The sequence below is a fragment of the Dipodomys merriami genome, unplaced genomic scaffold, assembly GCF_024711535.1.
Source record: "Dipodomys merriami isolate MVZ:Mamm:240054 unplaced genomic scaffold, mDipMer1.0.p SCAF_136, whole genome shotgun sequence".
Taxonomy (NCBI): Eukaryota; Metazoa; Chordata; class Mammalia; order Rodentia; family Heteromyidae; genus Dipodomys; species Dipodomys merriami.
In genome coordinates, this window is record NW_027202671.1 from 776,066 (window position 1) to 795,161 (window position 19,096).

The following is a 19,096-nucleotide window of genomic DNA, read 5'->3' on the forward strand; positions in this document are numbered from 1 at the left end:
CCATGTCATGGCTAATGAGAAATGAACAGTTTATTTAATATTGTGGCCAGCACCTCAAGCCATTGAGCCTTCTCCCCTTAATGCAGCCTCTGTCTAGTGCTGGGCAGCTTCCTGCTGTCCCCATGTCTTTCCCATAAATGTTATGAAACAACAGTGTTAGACTCAGGAACTCTTTCTTGTGGTTAGCAACATGCCAGTCATGTTGCTTTTTTTTTTCTTTCTTTTTTTTTTTTTTTTGGGGGGGGGGTCCGGTCATGGGGCCTGAACTCTGGGCCTGGGCGCTGTCCCTCAGCTCTTCAGCTCAAGGCCAGCACTCTACCTCTTGAGCCACAGCACCAATTCTGGCTGTTTTCTTTTTACTTATGTGGTGCTGGGGAATCGAACCCAGGGCCTTAGGCATGCAAGGCAAGCACTCTACCACTGAGCCACCTTCCCAGCCCCCATGTTGCTTTTTTTGCTGGGTGAAAATACTGCCTAATGAGGACTGTCTTTCTCCTTTGAGTGTCGCTCCTTGAACCTCATTTTAATTCAATTGACTCAAGTGCCCTTACTCATGGCAGAATTTTAGTGTCATACCTAGTAAGTGTTCAAAAACTGTTTTTGGATTCAATTTTATTTTTATCTGGGGAGGCATAACAAGTTACTATACATCTAGCTCCTTAAAAGAACACAAAGTTATTATTCTACAGTTTTTTGGTTTTTTTTTTTTGGTCAGTCATGGGGCTTGAACTCTGGGCTTGGGTGCTGTCCCTCAGCTCTTCAGCTCAAGGCAAGTGCTCTACCGCTTGAGCCACACCGCCACTTCCGGTTTTTCTAGTGATTTACTGGAAATCAGAGTCTCACAGACTTTTCTGCCCAGGCTGGCTTTGAACCGTGATCCTCAGATTTCAGCCTCCTGAGTAGCTAGGATTACAGGCGTGGGCCACTGGCGCCCAGTTTATTCTACAGTTTTTGTAAGCTAAAAGACTAGGTAGAGCTGGGCACTGGAGGCTCATGCCTGTGATTCAAGCTATTCAGGAGGCTGAGATCTGAGCACCACAGTTCAAAGCCAGCCAGGGCAGGACAGGCCATGAGATTCTTATCTCCAATTAACCATCAAAATGCCAAAAGTGAAGTTGTGGCTCAAATGGTAGAGTGGTAGCCATGAGCAAAAAAAACAAACTCAAGGACAGCACCAGACCCTGAGTTCACTACCCAGAACTGGGGCATGAGAACACATACAAACACATAGACACATAGACACAGACATAGACACACAGACACACAGACACACAGACACACAGACGCAGACACAGACACACAGAGAGGGGGTAGGGAGAGAAAGAATTAAGGTCATTAACCCCCAATAAGGTTCAGAGAAGTGCTGTTTAGTCCTGGTCCCAGGAGTAGGACATGCTACAGGATAAGGGTAAGTTTACACTTGTCCTTTCTAGGTAAGAGGTTTTGTTTTGTTTTGACACAAGACTGACACTCTATTACTTGAGCCATATCTCCACTTTTGTGGGTAAGAACTCTTCTTTTTTTCTTTGTATATGGCTTGAATTCAGGGCCTGTACTCCGTCATTTAGCTTTTGCATTCAAAGCCATCACTGTGCCACTTGAATCACAGCTCCACTTTTGGCTTTTTTGATTGTTAATTAGAGATAAGAGTTTCACAGACTTCTGGCCAGACTGGCTTCAAACTGTTACCCTTAGACTTCAGCCTTCTGAGTAACTAGCTGGATTACAGATGTGAACCACTGGTGCCAGGCAAAACCTTTATCTTCTCCAAATGGTTATATCATTATATTTTTTGAATAATACTTTATCACACCAAAGAAACTCATATAGTAACAGCAAATGATGCAAAACCAACTCCAGAATCCCAAGTTGTAGAAGGGACTCTGGGGCTTATTTATACAAATCATCAGCTGATTATCAAGACCTTATTTTTATTTTTATTTTTATTTGGTCGGTCATGGGGCTTGAACTCTAAGCTTGGGTGCTGTCCCTGCACTCTTCAGCTCAAGGCGAGCACTTGAGCGCTTGAGCCACAGTGTCACTTCCGGTTTTCTAGTGGTTTATTGGAGATAAATCTCACGGACTTTCCTGCCCGGGCTGGCTTTGAACTGTGATCCTCAGATCTCAGCCTCCTGAGTAGCTAGGATTACAGGCATGAGTTGAGTCACGGGTGCCCGGCTATCATGACCGTATATCAATAAATTTTTATTTATTTATTTATTTTTCTTCTTTTTTTTTTGGAGATATGAGTGTTTCTTTACCAACTCTATTCACTGAGGGGCTGAGGGGCTGAGGGGCCATGCTTGTCTTAGCTACCCTTTTACACTACTGTCTCTTGAACAGTAGCTCTACATGGTTAACCATAAATATTTACTTGAAAACTTTTTTTTTTGGTCAGTCTGGGACTTGAACTTAGGGCCTGGGCACTGTCCCTGAGCTTCTTTTGCTCAAGGCTAGCACTCTACCACTTGAGCCACAGCACTACTTCTGGATTTTTCTGTTTATGTGGTACTGAGGAATCAAACCCAGGGCTTCATGCATGCTAGACAAGCACTCTACCACTGAGCCACATTCCCAGACACCCCCCACCCCTTTTTTTTAATACTGGTCTTGGAGCTTGATCACAAGGCCTGGGTGCTGTCTCTGAGCTTTTGTGCTTAGGGCTAGTGTGCTCTGCCATTTGAACCACAGCTCCAATTCTGGCTTCTTTGCTAGTTAATTGGAGATAAGTGTCTCTCAAGATTTACTTATTGATGCTGACTTCAAACCTCAATCTTCAGTAGCTAGGATTATAGGTATAAGCCACTGGCACCCACCTTGAACAACTTTTATAGGCCAATTTTTATAATATGCTCCAATGAATACTTCTGGTCCCTGCTCTCTGATCTGAGGCAAGCTTCACAGTTTTAGCCCTTCCCCTTCTCTACCCTTGTGTGTGAGTGTACAAGACACACTTGGAGTGTCCAATCTTGGAGCACTTACCAGCAAAGGAAGATGTCTGTGAATGTCTCTGCAGTGGTGAACAGTGCAAATATAATCCAGTACATCATCCATTTGACCTGTTAAAAGAAAAAGCAGAGCTAGAAGAAATGGTCAAAGATAATCAATTGCCTAACATTAGGAACAGCCCCAGGTGTATATACTGAGGCCAGGGTAGGCAGTGCCACCCGTACAGTAACTCCTTTCCCTCCTCTTCCCCAACTTATATCCAGTTGATACTCTGGGGCTGGAAGTAAATAGGCTGATCTTGACCAGAGTCAAGATCAGATTAGGTTCTTTAAATTGTGCATCCCCTTCTCCACCCCGCTGCCCCGCCCCACATAAACATACTCCTCAGGTAAGCTAGGGAGACTATAGACCACAAATGACCAGGAATCAACAGATCATTTTACAGGACTAACAAGTGGTGAGAAAGCACTAAAAGCCTGAATGAACCTCTGAGCCCAGTCTAGGATGGCCCAGGTAAATCCTGTCTTGTAGAAAAGGACCCAGGACTACTTGTAGGAATGGATCTTTCTTTAAATCTTTCCATACATCCTCCTTTGCATGTCACTGCCCCTCTCCCCTAATGAAGCCCTGGTACCTCTTCTCTTGAACTACTACAAAATTCTTCTAAGCAGGCAAGGGCCTGGCTCAAGTGGTAAAGTTACTGTCTAGCAAGTGTGAGGCACTAAGTTCAAAACAAATAGGTTTCCCTTGCCTTCTTACCAATTCATTTTAAAGCCATTCCCATTTTAATCTCACCAAAGTATGAGCTCTTAGAATATAATATTCTTCCATTTAAAATCTTCTTTCATGAAAAAAGTCTAATTTCTTCAGTTTCCTCAAACTCTGCTTCTGGTAATGGTGGGATAACTCACATTGTCTAGACCTCCTGCCAATAATGACAACTTTTCAACAAAATATTTCAAAACACCAGAGAACAATAAAAAGCAGACACAGACCCAAAAGGGTTTGAATCCTTGGGAGTTCAATCTCTACACAAGCTTTAATCCAGGTGGATATAGCTAAGGTCCATCCCAGTCTGTACATCCTAAGGTAGACAGAACATGAGCAGACATCCATTGTATTTTATGCCTGAAGAACTGGAAAACAGAGATTAAGGCTACCGGAGTTGCTGGAAATTGAAATGGAAAAAAACTTAAAGATTGGAAGTATAAGAGGGCAGGTCCCAAAATCTACAATGTAGCTGGGCACTGGCTCAAGCCTGTAATCCTAGCTACTCAGGAGGCCGAAATCTGAGTATCACAGTTCAAAACCAGCCCAGGCAGGAAAGTCCATGAGACTCTTATCTCCAATAAACTACCAGAAAACCAGAAGTGGCACTGTGGCTCAAGTGCTTGCCTTGAGCTGAAGAGCTGAGGGACAGCGCCCAGGCCCAGAGTTCAAGCCCCATGACCAACAAAAACAAACAAACAAACAAAAAACTATATAATGTATAAATTCCCTTCAAATCCTTCAAATCCAGCACTTGAAAAAAATATCCCTGGCAGACGCTCAGGATATATAGAACCAAATAGGACACCAAACAAGAATGGGGATAAAAGAGAGCAATGATGTATGAATATGACCAAAGAACATTACATACATGTCTGAAGACATACATAAAACAAAACCATGAAACACATTGCTTAGTACAATTGATATACACTAAGTAATTAATGTGATTAATTGCAAGGCACTGGTTTTGGTCCTAACACTTCTTCCACCTCAAAAATCCATGAAACAACAACTAAACAAAATAGTGAATAAATTCAACAACCATCTAAGGATTAAAAAAAAAGTCTCAATAAAATATCTCAATTTGGATAAAGAATATCTACAAAAAAATGCCTACAGCTACCATATTACTTAATGGCTGGAAAAAATTGATGCATTAAGATTGAGAGATATAGAAACAAGGCAAAGATATTCTCTCATCAATACTATTCCATCCTAAGGGAAGTCCTTGCTAATGCAATATAAGGAATAAAAGAAAAGGTATACAGACCAAAAAGAATGAGATAGAAGCCAGCAAATGGCTGGTTATGCAGAAAATCTCCAAAGACAGATTTTTTAAAGTTTTCTATAAACTAACAAGTAATGACAGCAAAATTATAGGATACAAGGAACAAATATAAAAGGCCATCACTTCCCATATTCCAGCAATGAACAACTGGAATTTGAAATTTAAAAACAATTACTAAACCAGGTGCCAGATGCTTATACTCCAAGCTACGTAAGAAGCTGAGATCTGAGGATCAAAGTTCAAAGCCAATCTGGGCAGGCAAATCCAATAAAATTCTTATCTCCATTTAACCCAAAAAGGCTGGAAGGGGAGGTATGGCTCATGTGTTAGAGCACCAGCCATAAGCTCAAAAGTGGAGTAAGAATGTGAGGCTCGGGGCTGGGAAGGTTGCTCAGTGGTAGAGCGCTTGCCTTGCATGCTCAAGGCCCTGGGTTCGATTCCTCAGCACCACATAAGCAAAAAGAAAAAAAGCCGGAAGTGGCGCTGTGGCTCAAGTGGTAGAGCGCTAGCCTTGAGCTGAAGAGCTAAGGCCCAGGCCCAGAGTTCAGGCCCCACGACCGGACCCAAAAAAAAAAAAAAGAATGTGAGGCTCTGATATCAAGCCCAATAACGGTACACACACATACGCACACACACACACACACACACACACACACACACACACATACAGGCATGTGTGCGCAAGCACACACATACAGAAGGAGGAGGAAGAGGAAAAGGAGGAGGAGGAGGAGGACTACCAAACTTACAAGAGCACAAATCACAAATGAAGTATGTACTCAGGAATATATTTAAGGAGCTATGTTGAAAACATAAATAGAAGCATTATGGTCCATGACAGCCTGGGCATAAATTCAAGACCCTATCTCAAAAACATCTAAAGGAGGGCTGGGAATGTGGCCTAGTGGTAGCATGCATGAAGTCCTGGGTTCGAATCCTCAGTACCACATAAACAGAAAAAGCTGGAAGTGGCACTGTGGTTCAAGTGTAAAGTGCTAGCCTTGAACAAAAGAAGCTCAAGGACAGTATCCAAGCCCTGAGTTCAAGCCCCAGGACTGGCAAAAAAACTAAAGCAAAAAGGACTAGGTCATAGATCAAGTGGTAGAACACTTGTTCTAGTAAGTGTGAGGTCCTGTGTTTAACACACGTACTCCAATTTTTTTTAAAGGCTAAGTGGAAAACTATAAATCAGAGATCTAAATAACAAAATAGTAACAACAATTTATTTTGTTGGTTGTGGCGCTTGAACTCACAGCTTGGGTACTAGTCTCTGAGTTCTCTTCCTCAAGGCTAGCATTCTACTACTTTGAGCCACAGCACCACTTCCAGTTTAACTGGAGATGAGTCTCAATGGCTTTCTTGCTCAAGCTGGCTTTGAATTGTGATCCTCAGATCTCAGCCTCCAGAGTAGCTAGGATTACAGTTGTGAGCCTGTAATGGCTAGTAATTGTTACTAGTGACCAACAGCTAGTAACAACAATTTTAAAAAATCCCTTTAACTGATACAATGTTTAGCTACAAACTTCTCCAGTAAATCATGGATACTTGCAAAATCTACTCACAGCCACTTGCTTAGATGCACCCACTATACCAACTTATATTGGGGTTGCTACTTTGTAACCTTCTTCAAGGAAGACTAGGGGGCCCCTTTATATTTCTTGTTTGATTCTTGATTTTTCAGCACAGTATTAAGTGACAACTTTATCAAAGTTCATCCAACACTAAAACTGCCCTGGTTTCCCCTCTGACCTTTTTGGATGCCTCTTCTTAAGGCCCTTTAGTTCCTCTCAGGACTCAGTCCTGGGGAGAACATCACAGTCAACCAATAACCCAGTTCTATCCATTCTGCCATCTTATTTCTTTTCAACCTAGCTTTTTTCCTCCTTTCCCTCTATTAGCCCACCAACTCCTGTATAGACTAGAACTGTATTCTATATGTGGTCTCTAGACCTCTACCTCTTACTCTAGTCAAGATAATCTTAACTTCAAAAGTAATCATTCTTTCCTAGCTTAAAGCCAATTTCTTATTGTTAAGATAAAATCCAAATTCCTTAAGTTGGCTTTCAAAGTGTTGTAGGAGCTGGTTTCTAATTATCTCCATCAAAAGTTCTCCTTCACAAGCCGTGCATTTTCCACCCAAGCCATAATGGATGACTTTTAGTTCCCTAAACACAGTACTTTCTCTTGCCTCCAGATTTCAGTTCTCAGATCTCATTCTAAACTTTATTTCCATAAGGAAATGGCCAAAATTAAGATAAATGCCCTCTTCTGCCAGGCCACACATGGTACCTGTCATAACATGCTATTTTGAAAGCCTCTATCTGTTCGTTTGCATTTCTTTCCTACTATATTATAAATTCCTAAAGAGACCAGATCTTTTTGCATAATATAATATCGTCAGTACTGTTCTAGTATTTAAAACCAGTAACTAGTATCTAAGTGCCTGTACAATGTAAGTATAAAATGAGTATGCTTCAAATGAGTAATTACAATATTGGCATTGTGTATGGGAAAGAAAGGATGGTTTCAAAATGGTTGAGTGAATACACTTGGAAGATAGTGTCTAAAAGGCTTTTGAGAAGAAAAGGATAGAATCAGAAACTTGTGAGACATGGGGCTAGGAAGGTGGCTCAGTGGTAGAGCGTTTGCCTTGCATGCCTGAGGCCCTGGGTTCGATTCCTCAGCACCACATAAGCAAAAAGAAAAAAGCTGGAAGTGGCACTGTGGCTCAAGTGGTAGAGCACTAGCCTTGAGCAGAACTTCTGAGGGACAGCACCCAGGCCCAGAGTTCAGGCCCCACAACTGGACCTCCCCCCCCCAAAAAAAAAGAAACTTGTGAGACAACAGATACTCCTGATGAGTGCTCAGCTCACTGGGTAAATGGCTGCAGATGGGAAGAAACTTGCTGAGGCCAGGGCATAACTAGCTGATAAATTATGTGGCCATTCAGAACAAAAAGAGAGTAAACAGAGGAAGTAAAGAGAGGAAGCAGAGGTTGAGTTCCATGTGGCTGAGGGAAGTCTGAAGAGTTCAGAGAAAGGTTGGGGCTATAGACAGAGATAAGAAAGCCATGCCAGAGAGAGGGCTTGAAGCATTTGCCTGAAGTCTTCATCATCACCTTAAAATATTCTCAGGTAGGAGCCAGGCACCAGTGGCTCACACCTGTAATCCTAGTTACTCAGGAGGCTGAGATCTAAGGATCTACAGGTCAAAGCTAGCCCAAGCAGGGAAGTCCATGAGATTCTTGTCTCCAAGTTAACACCAAGTGACTCAAGTAGTAGAGACAGTATTGGGCACAAATGCTCAGGGATAGTGCCCAGGCCATAAGTTCAAGCCCCAGGACTGGCACACACAAAGAATATTCTCATGTAGTGATGGAGACATGGCTCAGGTGGCAATGTACCTCTAGCAAGCACCCTGACTTCAAATCTCAGCACTGCTTCTCTCCCCACCAATAAAAATACTGTTGTGGAAATAAAAGGATATGAGAATGACTCATGGAGCCTACCATAGTAGATGGCAACTCAGAACTAAAAGCCATATTCATCTATAATTATCAGGCATCATGCCTCACCAAAATCAAATGACAGTTATTTTTGCCAAGGTTTGAAATAGAACAGTATAGGTCTGAGGGATTCTACTCAAATCCCTTTAGAATGAAGGAGGAGGAACACGAAAGGCCTTCAGTCAGAACCGAGAGAGGGAGCTAGGATTGAAAGGTAATGTTCAGGAACCTCTCTGGAATGGGAAGATGACCCCTTGGCTGGGGCATCCCTTTGGACTGGTCAGGGCGGGATACAGGAGTAAAGAGCGAGAAGAGAAGCTGCAACCTTCAGGTACATGCCTTCAAAGCTGAATGTGAGAAGCAGGCCTAGAGACTTTCCACAAACCACCATGCTGACGGGGACTCCACAGAATCTGCTCCCTGAGTCTGCCCCTTCTCCCAGAGTTCCTGGCAGCAAATCAAAGGCCTTCCCTTATGGGCTGTGGACTTCACCTTACCTTCAGACCCTCCTCTAACCAGACACTAATATTGTTCAAGCCTTTCACACTCCTCTTGCATCTGGCTCTGCTTCAGTGTCACAGGAACATCCTTGTGACAAGTGACTGAGAAAGAAAAAATGAGAGCCTGGTTTGCAGATGACTTTACTAAACTCTTAGAGATAGCAAAAGATTTGCTCAGTGTGTGTCCATCATCTGCAAGCTGGACAACCCTGAGCCTGTATTCCAAACTGGAGGTCTCACAGGTTTAGCCAATAATTCTCCTCACCCCAAATCACCCCAGGGCCAAGTAGCAGACAAGTAGAGGCAACTCGTTGGCAAAGGTAAAGCCTGCTGAAATTGTGTTTGTTTTTGTGCCAGGGCTGGGGCTGTAACTCAGTCTTGCACCTTTGTTTGGCTCTTTTGCTCAAGGCTAGCAAGTGCTCTACCATTTGAACCATACCTCCATTTACAGTTTTTTTGTTTTTTTTTTAAATGGTGTGTGTGTGTGTGTGTGTGTGTGTGTGTGTGTGTGTGTGTGTGTGTGTGTGTGTGTGTGTGTGTGTGTGTGTGTTTCTGGATAATTGGAGATAATAGTGCCATAGAGTTTATGCCTAAGTTGGCTTTGAACCATTGTCCTCAGAGCTTAGCCTCCTGAGTAGCTAAGATTACAAACATGAGCCACCAGTGCCCAGTTGACTTATGGGTATTTTGATAGTACAACTGATCCTGATTATCAAGGGAAACCAGGGCAATTGCTACCTAAGGCAGCAGGAAGAAATGTAGATGGAAGTGGAGGGCTTATCTAGGGACCTTCAGTACTATCTTGTTCAGGTAAAAGTCAAAGGATCATTACCACCACCCTATCTAGGGAAGAATTCCAATGCATCAGAGTTCCAAAAATGCAGATTTGCGCCATAAAATGGCATTAAGAACATCATTCCAAGGCTGGGAATATGGCTTAGTGGTAAAGTACTTGCCTAGCATGTATGAAGCCCTGGGTTCAATTCCTCAGTACCACATAAACAGAAAAGGCCGTAAGTGGTGCTGTGACTCAAGTGGTAGAATGCTAGCCTTGAGCAAAAGAAGCTAAGGACAGTGCCCATGCCCTGAGTTCAAGCCCCAGGACTGGCACCTTACTCCCTGAGACAAAGGGGAGATGAATTGGATGTAAAAAAGATGGAAGTATCAGGAAAACTTGAAAAAAAGAACATGTGTTCTACAGAATGTTCAGTGTCTAGCATATACTTTTGAATTTCCTGGAGTTTGTAGGGGTCTTTTGAACTATTTCACAATTTACAGATTATTGATTGGATTGAAAATTATTTTATCCATGGAGGTACAAATGAATTTTGTCCAGTGGAGGTACAGTTGAATTTTTCATCTTGCTCCACACAACAAATCAGTTTAATATCAATTAGTAAGTCCAACTAACATTTCAGATTGCCTATACCTATATATGTCTGGTATTTTAGAGTCTCCTTTGAGTAATTTTTAAGACTTTAGTGGTTCTCACTGTTCATATCCAGGACTTTCACTCTTCAAAGAATGTTCCACAGGCACCTGTGGTGTCAGCCAGTGTCAGTAATGGTGGCATGGTCAGAACACTCTAAGAAGATCCTTCCTGCGGCATGAGCTGGTCTGTTATCACTATCCAACCTTATTAGCTCTTCAACTTCTCCATCCCATAGTTAATTCTATAATTACCCAGAAGTTCCTTTCTTTTTAGCAAGGAAACTCAGTCACGAGAAATGGAGAAGCCACCACTTAAGAGTCCAAATTATGAGTCTTTATTGGACAGCCAGAGAACTACTGGCGGACTCAGGTCTCAAAGACCAGCAGCCCCAAATTCAGCTAGCACAAATCTCATGTAGACCAATCAAAGTGTTATACATGAGCAAAGCAAACCAGATGAGGACACTTAAACCTAATAGAAAAGCAAACGATCTAGGGAAATGATCAGAGGAGCTAGAGAGCTAATTACCTAGGGAAAGCATAGACCCAGTCTCCTTCATTTCCATCCAAAAATCTTACCAAAGCATTAAATTTGGAAAGATACAATAATCTATATAGCAAGAGCAATGTTTCTAAATTTTGTGATTTTTTTTTTTTTTTTTGGGTCCGGTTGTGGGGCCTGAACTCTGGGCCTGGGCGCTGTCCCTCAGCTCTTCAGCTCAAGGCTAGCGCTCTACCACTTGAGTCATAGCGCCACTTCTGGCTTTTTTCTTTTTGCTTATGTGGTGCTGAGGAATTGAACCCAGGGCCTTAGGCATGCAAGGCAAGCGCTCTACCACTGAGCCACCTTCCCAGCCCAAATTTTGTGATTTTTATTTAGGAGATCTGGGTAGGGCCTGATGCTTTATTTCTGATAAACTCCGAGGTGATGTTGGTGGTTTGACCTGCAGAGATATAGAGTGTTGAAAGCTAATAGAGAAGTGGCTGAAAGTAAATATAGCAAAGTCAAGAAGAGCATTAAACACTGTAATGGACTTTGGTCTTGGTCTTGCAGGTGATAAGGATCCAGGGAGGGATGAGATAAATAGATTTCTATTTTTAAAAAAAGGCTTCTCTGAATAGTTTGTGGACAACAGAGTAGGAAATGAGTGTGGGGAGGAGGGAGTGTGGTTGGCAGAACTATAGCTCCTTAAGGATGTCTACATTCAAATCCTCATATGGCAAAGGATACTTACAGTTATTAAGATAAGGACATTCATATGGAAAGACTATTCTGGGTCCAATGTAATCATGCATCCTTAAAAAAGAAAACAGAGCCAGGTTTCAGTGGCTCATATCTGTGATTCTAGCTACTTAGGAGGCTGAGAAGTGAGGATTACAGTTTGAAGTCAGCCTGAGCAGGAAAGTCCATGAGGATTTCAGCTCCAATTAATCACCAAAAAGCTGGAAGTGGAGCTGTGGCTCAAATGGTAAAGCCTCAACCTTGAGCAAAAAAGCTAAGAAACAGCACTTAAGCTAAGAAACAGCACTTAGGCCCTTATTTCAAGCCCTAGTACCACACACACACACACACACACACACACACACACGAAAACTGCTCTCAGCTGGGTAAGGGACAAGTGACACTAGAATGCTTAGAGAGATGTAACGATGTTGCTTAGAAGCAAGGAGGAAGGGGCATGAGCCAAAGAGTGCAGGTAGCCCCTAAGAGACATCAAAGGATAGGAAATGGATTCCTCTCCCAAGCTTCTAAAGGAAATGCAGTCCTGTCTGATTTGAGCCCCTGGAGGGCTTCTGACCTCCAGAGTGAGAAGAAAATACATTTGTGGGGTTTTTGTTTGTTTGTTTGTTTTTTGGTCATGGGGCCTGAACTCTAGGGCTGGATGCTGTCCCTGAGCTCTTCAGCTCAAGGCTAGCACTCTACCACTTGAGCCATAGTGCCACTCGGGCTTTTTCTGCTTATGTGGTGCTGAGGAATCGAACCCAGGGCCTCATGAATGCAAGGCAAATGCTCTACCACTGAGCCACCTTCCCAGCCCCACTTGTGTTGTTTTATGTGCCACTAAGATTATGGTAACCTGTTACAGTAACAATAAAGCCCTAATATAGAAGGCCATTGTAATATTTCCTGGAAAACGACTGAAAGCTCATTTCTGAAAATGGCAGCAGAGAAGACAGAGCTGATTTGATTATGAAGGGGATGGGAGGAAGGCAGGCTAGTTGGCTCATGCCTGTAATCCCAGCAACACAGGAGGCATATAGTTAGAATGACTTTGGTCCAGGTAGGCCCAGGAAAAGCACAAGACCCTTTCTGAAAAATAACTAAAAATAAAAGGGACTGGAGGCATGGTTCAAGTGGCAAATAGCAAATGTTAGGCCCTGAGTTCAAACCCCCATATGACCAAAAAAGAAAAACAAGAAAGATGAAGGGCTGTAGGACACAGTTACCAACATGTACCTGTAGAGATGATTGATGAAGAGAGACACAGGAGACCGAGCAATTCCCAGGTCTCTCGCCTGTACAAAAATGGCTTAGTAAGCCGGCACCAGTGGCTCATGCCTGTAATCCTAGCTACTCAGGAGGCTGAGATCTGAGGATTGTAGTTCAAAGCTAGCCCAGGCAAGAAAGTCCGTGAGACTCTTATCTCCAATAAACCACTAGAAAACCAGAAGTGGTGTTGTGGCTCAAGCGGTAGAGTGCTCACCTTGAGCTGAAATGTGCACAGACAGCGCCCAAGCCCAGAGTTCAAGCCCCACGACTGACCCCCCCCCCCAAAAAAAAAAATGGGTTAGTCAAAAGAAGGAAACATGGAAGCTGGAGATGTGGCTTAGTGGTAGACCATGGTTACCAAACTTAAGATCCTCAGTTCAAATCCTATTAACACACACACACACACACACACACACACACACACACACACACACACACACACACACACACACACACACAGGACAAAGGAGTATGTATGAGTGTGTGACTTGCATGTGTGTGCTTGTGAGAATGAGTGCATGTGGGATTGTGTGAGAGCACTTGAGTGTTGTGACACTGAGTATGTGTGAAAGGGACTGTGTGTATGAGAGTAGGTGTGGGAGTATGTGACAATGAGGGAGTGTGTGTCAGTTCCTTTCTTCCAATTCCATTTTTACCCAGAAACCTTCACGCTTTTCCCCAAGGGAAAGTCTCTCACTAGCCAACACAACAGCTGCTCAGCTTATCAGTTACAATGTTCACTTTAAATTAATGAGTTGCCATTCCGGTCATAAACCAGGCTCCTATGAGGTCATCAGTGCAAAACAATTTGAGTTTGATCTGTCCCCGCAGAATTTTCTCTATCCCCGAGAATTTTCTGTTCTTTGCATGGCAGTAACCCCAGAATACTACCTTCCCTAGCACAGGTGGCTTTTGCCATAGGAAGGAAGGGTTAGGATAGGGAGGCTGGAGAAGGCTGCCAAATGTTTTACACTAGGCCCAGTTAATTGAGGACCAGGAGAGCCTGCGCTTGCAACTTTCCAGTTATTTATAGAGTACATGTGGAGATTCCTCACACATACCAGACACAGGATTCCAGAGGAGTAATCACCCCCTCTAGGTCCTTTGCTTCAGAGCAGCAAGTAGTTCTGGGAAACTGGAAGAGCAGGGACTGAGTTCTGTTTGCAGTTGATTTCAAGGTGCGGACTTCTGAGGAAATCTAAGAAAATGACGACTTTCCAAGCCCATTCTAAATGATTTCTTTAACCTACACCAAACTTGCCAAGTGGTATGTGAGTAAAAGAACAAGAGGGGTTGTTGTCATCACCTCACTGTTCAGATGAAATCTAGACTTTTGGAAGTTTAAGATATTTTTCCCACCTGTGCACCAATTAAATGTCAGATCTGGGGCCTGATTTCAGTCCCTTTATGCCCAAATATACATTCATTGAACTTTGACCTGGGATAGTGCACTACACAGGAAGGGTGATCCTTTGTTCATCACCCATCACCTTTGCCAATCAGGAATGGCTAACAGTCATCCTGCTGAGGTATCCAGCTCATACAGAGCTGGTGCAATAGGAATGAATACAATCCACCAGTAATGAATACAATCCTCCAACCAATGGGGCCTTTCAGTCCCCTTCCTGTGTGCTCAGCTCATTGCAAGGTGCCGTGAGCAAGAGAAAGAGGAGGATGAACACCCTCAAAAAAACTTACACAGTGACAGGGCTTAAATTGTAGGGGTTGGATTCATAGGCTGGAATGGAGTCAGAGCTGTAAAGCCAGGGGTTTGGGGGACTAGGTCTATTGAACTCTAGGATCAGTGCACTTGCTCTTGACACCAGGTAAGGCTGTCTCCAAGGAATGGCACTTTGCAGTCTACAGTGTTTTTCAGACAAGGAAACTGAAGCTAAGTGAGGCAAAGTCACTCAGCATGTGACATAGCAGTGGGGCCTCCAAGAGCAGATGCTGTTTCCTCTCTCTCTGAACCTTTCTGCTGAACTCATTTCCCCAGTGAAGGTCTAGATAGAAAGTACTCCCGCCAAGTGTCATGAGAATAAAAATGATGACTTCCTGCTACTCATGCCCAACCAAGAAGGACATCCACTCTCTGCTGCCCAGCCTCAGCCACCTCAGATACCCTCCAAATAAACAGCTCTACTTACATATTCTTTAATGTCCTTTGATTTGACAGCCTTGTAGGAGTAATATGCAGGATACAGGGTGCCAAATATAAGCCTAGAAGGAAAAGAGGAAAAAGAAGAAATGTGATTTTTCATTCAGGCTGTTTGATGGAAAATATCCTCTGTTATTGATGACAAGGAGCAGTTCTCTCCACCAGGGAAAATGCTTCTGTGGGGGTCTGCCCCACAGAATGAATGAATGCCCTTAAGGCTTCCTACTCCTACCTGGCTTATCTTTGGGACCCTCCATCTCTTGGTATGGCTCATATTTGCTCTTTTTAACCCATAGTTTAGCAACCTCAAGGGTGGTTTGGGACAATGGAAGGCAAAACTGGAAGTGTACAACCCAGCTGAATAACCCCTGAAAGTAGAGTTGAACTCTTCTTAATCCTTACCTGAAGCTCTACAAAGCCCACCCACTCAGACTTGACTTCAGCATCCTAAAAAGATGCACAGGGTCCGCAAATAAGATGACTGCATGGTATAGCTCTGCCTACCCTTATTCTTTCCACACCATCCTTTGCCCAGGCTGGAATCTTCCCTTCCTCCTTTGTTTGGTTGGTATCTGCCCATTCATCAGATCCCAACTCCCACCTAAGTTCTTCACACAAGCTTTCTCCAACTTCCTAGAACTTGTCAAATCTCCCCATAACACTCTCATTGCATGGCATACCAGAGTGTTCTTTCACAACTGTGTCATGCTTTGATTAACAGCCTTTCCCTAACAGACTTTAAGTTTGGAGAATATCTGTTCATCTTTGTGCTCCCAGAACCTACCAAAGGATAGGCTATCAATAGGTATTTGTGAATGAACAGACAAAAGAAGGCACTGTCAGACCTAGAAGGCTTAATACCTTGCCACTCCCAGTGATAATGTCAGGTCACATCACGTTCAGACCACTTTGTTCCAGGCCCCATAGGAGCTCAAATCTTTTGAGACAGCCCCTGCCAAGAACCTGCCTGGTGAGGGTTGGGGGGGTGGGCAGGTGTAGCTGAGGAGGCAGGAGGGAAGGGATGATAGGGGAAAAACAAAGGAGGAAGCATCAATACTGGCTAAGAAATGTACTTATTACCTTGCTTATGTAAATGTAACCCCTCTGAACAGTATTTTCACAATAAAAAACTCAATTAAAAAAAAAGAAACCTGCCTGGTTAGAAAAGATAGCAGACTAAGCCCATATAAAGGATGTGTAAAGTCTCACACCTGAAATCTTAGCTGTGTGGGATGCTTTTGGGAGGATACTGCTTTGAGGACAGCTAAGGCAGAAAAATTCAAAAGACCTCTTTTTAATGTAGAGCAGGACACGTTTGTTACTCCAGTTATGACAGGAAAACCAAACACAGGCAGACAAGACAATATCTCAAAGACAGTCTTGGAGGCATGGTTTAGTAGTAAAAGCACCTGCCTAGCAGTGGAGTTCAAACCCACCAGTACCACAAAAAGAAGAGAAAAGAAGAATAAATAAAAGATGACACATTGAAGCTAAGGCCTATCAGGCATTCACAGGTCACACAAGGAACTCCCAGGTCAGAGGCAAATGCCCAACCAGGGGACAGCTTCACTATAAGTACTGTCAAACTCCTGACTTACACAGGCCTTGAATTAAGTGCTTACCAGGCTTTGCCCCACTTAGACTACCCTGACCAATGCTAATAGGGACCCAGTGCTTAGGTCATAACCATTAAAATAGGAGCTGGAAAAAAAAAAGAAAGAAAAATCCAGGAGCTGAATCCCACCTGGTCTCCTCAAAGTCTGGCTTCCTCTTCATTGTCCACTACCTTGGAGAGCAAGACCCACCTCCAGCAAGGCTAAGATTATTGGCTTGAAGAACAACATAAGCCAGCAGAGGGGACAAGGGAGATAAAACTTAATAAAGAGAAAGCCAGGTATTGGTGGCTCACTCTTATAATTCTAGCTCTCAAAAGGCTGATATCTGAGAATCATGGTTCAAAGACTAATTCACTAGCAAAAAGCCAAAATTGGAGGTGTGGCTCATGTAATACAGTGACAGCTTAAGTCTGTCACTGAGTTCAAGCCCCAAGACAAAAGCAAAAAGAACAGAAGGCAAGCCAAGAGATATGTGGTGTGAAGATGTTCAGTCATAGGCTACCCTGGTAAGGGAAGTTTCCTTAGCATTCCACTGGCTCTTGGCCTGCCCCATTCCTGAACATTCTCAGATACCAAGGGAGTCTTCCTTTCCTGTCCTTGCCACCCTCCTTAAGATTAGGTTCTTTTCCCTGTTCTACATTGCCATGGTTGCTGGAACTTTCCTTTCTTGGCCCTTATCTGTAACACTTGGACAGTTTGTTCAGTCTCTCCCCCACAAGATGCTAAGTTCTACAAAGCCAGGTCTGGTGTCCATCTCATTTATAACTAAATTCCTGATTCCTAGCACAGTAGGAAGTGCCTAATAAGAACATGTTCACAGAATGAAGTTTCAGAGAGTACAGACATTAAAGTCAACACCATCTAGGGGACACTTGCAACCTTGGGACAGACGTCTGGTCAGCAAGCAGACTGCAGACAGCACCAGGCTGAATCAGCAAAGCCTCAGGCATAGTGCCATGGACTCCAGGGAAATAAATATGCCACACTTTGGGCACAGGTGCTTTAGCTATTCCCCATGTCTGCCACGCTGGTTTCTGGGCCCTGGCAAGAGGCAGCATATAAACTGGGCCCACTGTAAGAAAGATCCAGAGTTAATTAATCAGCACCTCTGCGAACACAATGAGCTGTGACATCCTGAGTGGTCACAGTGCTAGGAAGGCTCAGGGCACCGAAACAGAGCAGCTTGAGCTTAGTCTGCTAAACTCTTCTGACACCAACTGGCTGCCAGCACCCCCTGCCTGGATTCCATGTGACAACACAGATTCCCCACACAGACAAATGTGCCTTTCTGTCTCCAGTAGTTCACTTCTTCAGCAAAGGAGATAGAATTAAAATGACCAATTCTTAATTTACTTTGGAGAAAAGAAATAATGATGGAAGTAGACCCCAAGCCATCGGGGTCTGGTACTTAAAGAGTCTGCTCAAAGCTGATGGAGGGATGATCTTGGGACAGAATCTGGGACCTTCTGAATGCCAGGCAAGGGTTCTACCACTGAACTCCATCCCCACCCAGCCTCTTCTGTCTGTTCCGATTCAGTACCCCTCCCAAGGAGAGGCATTCTTCACCAGCCCCAACAGCCTCACAGCCACCCTTCCCCAGCTTCAGATCACAGAACTGGCAGCTGTCCCTGCGTAAGTCAGCTGGCTAGCAATCTGCAGTGGATTAGTTGCTCTTACCACTGTCTGAAGCTTAGTGTATGATCTCCTTCCCAATCCCACCAAAAAAAAAGTGTTTCCCTTGATAAAGCTTCACTCATCTTTCAAGACCTACCACAGATAAGTCATTTGTTCTGTTAAGTATTTGGTCACTATTCCTTCAGAAGTTTCTGGACACTCTTTAAGTCTATGACACTCTCACATACCATCAATAATAAAATACTTAAGATAGTATTAGATTATTGAGTGTTCCTTCATACAAGGCCCAGTTCTACAGGCAGGCACACTGTTGATTAATCTGCTCACATCCACGTGGGATAAGAATCCTTATCACCCTGCTTTACAGTCAGAGACACTGTGGATTATCAGCATCACTCATTTAACCCAAGGGGATACCATGGCTGGAGCAGAGCTGGGATATGGATCCCACAGCCTGCCTTCTTTCTCTACCCACCCCACCCTTGAGGCTGGCTGTACTCTCTCCCCATTCGACCACACAGTTTTGGGTGATAGAACAGCCTCTGCCCAAGTGCATGCTTCAGAGATGTTTGTTGATGGCCTGTATGTGATCAAGCAATTGCAATCTCTCTCCAAGGAAATGAATCTTTCTGGACTCATCACTCTCTACAAGGCCAAGAGAGTAAGTAGTAAGATATGAAGACAGCCTAAAGCTCTCTCGAAGTGCTCAAAGTTGCTCAAGCACTGGCAAGAAGGAAGCTGAGTGGCATCTT

At 43.6% G+C, this 19,096-nt stretch overlaps 1 protein-coding gene across 2 annotated transcripts in view; it reads right to left on the reverse strand.

Moving 5' to 3' along the window:
* LOC138825226 (receptor expression-enhancing protein 1) overlaps positions 1 to 19,096 on the reverse strand; it is a 111,263-nt gene that overhangs the window by 43,107 nt on the left and 49,060 nt on the right. For both annotated transcript variants that reach the window (XM_070019627.1, XM_070019626.1), the window contains exons 2-3: positions 15,083 to 15,155; positions 2,983 to 3,059 (exon numbers count right to left, since the gene is read on the reverse strand). In XM_070019627.1, the coding sequence (XP_069875728.1) occupies positions 2,983 to 3,059; positions 15,083 to 15,155 (150 nt within the window). The remainder of the gene's footprint in view (positions 1 to 2,982; positions 3,060 to 15,082; positions 15,156 to 19,096) is intronic.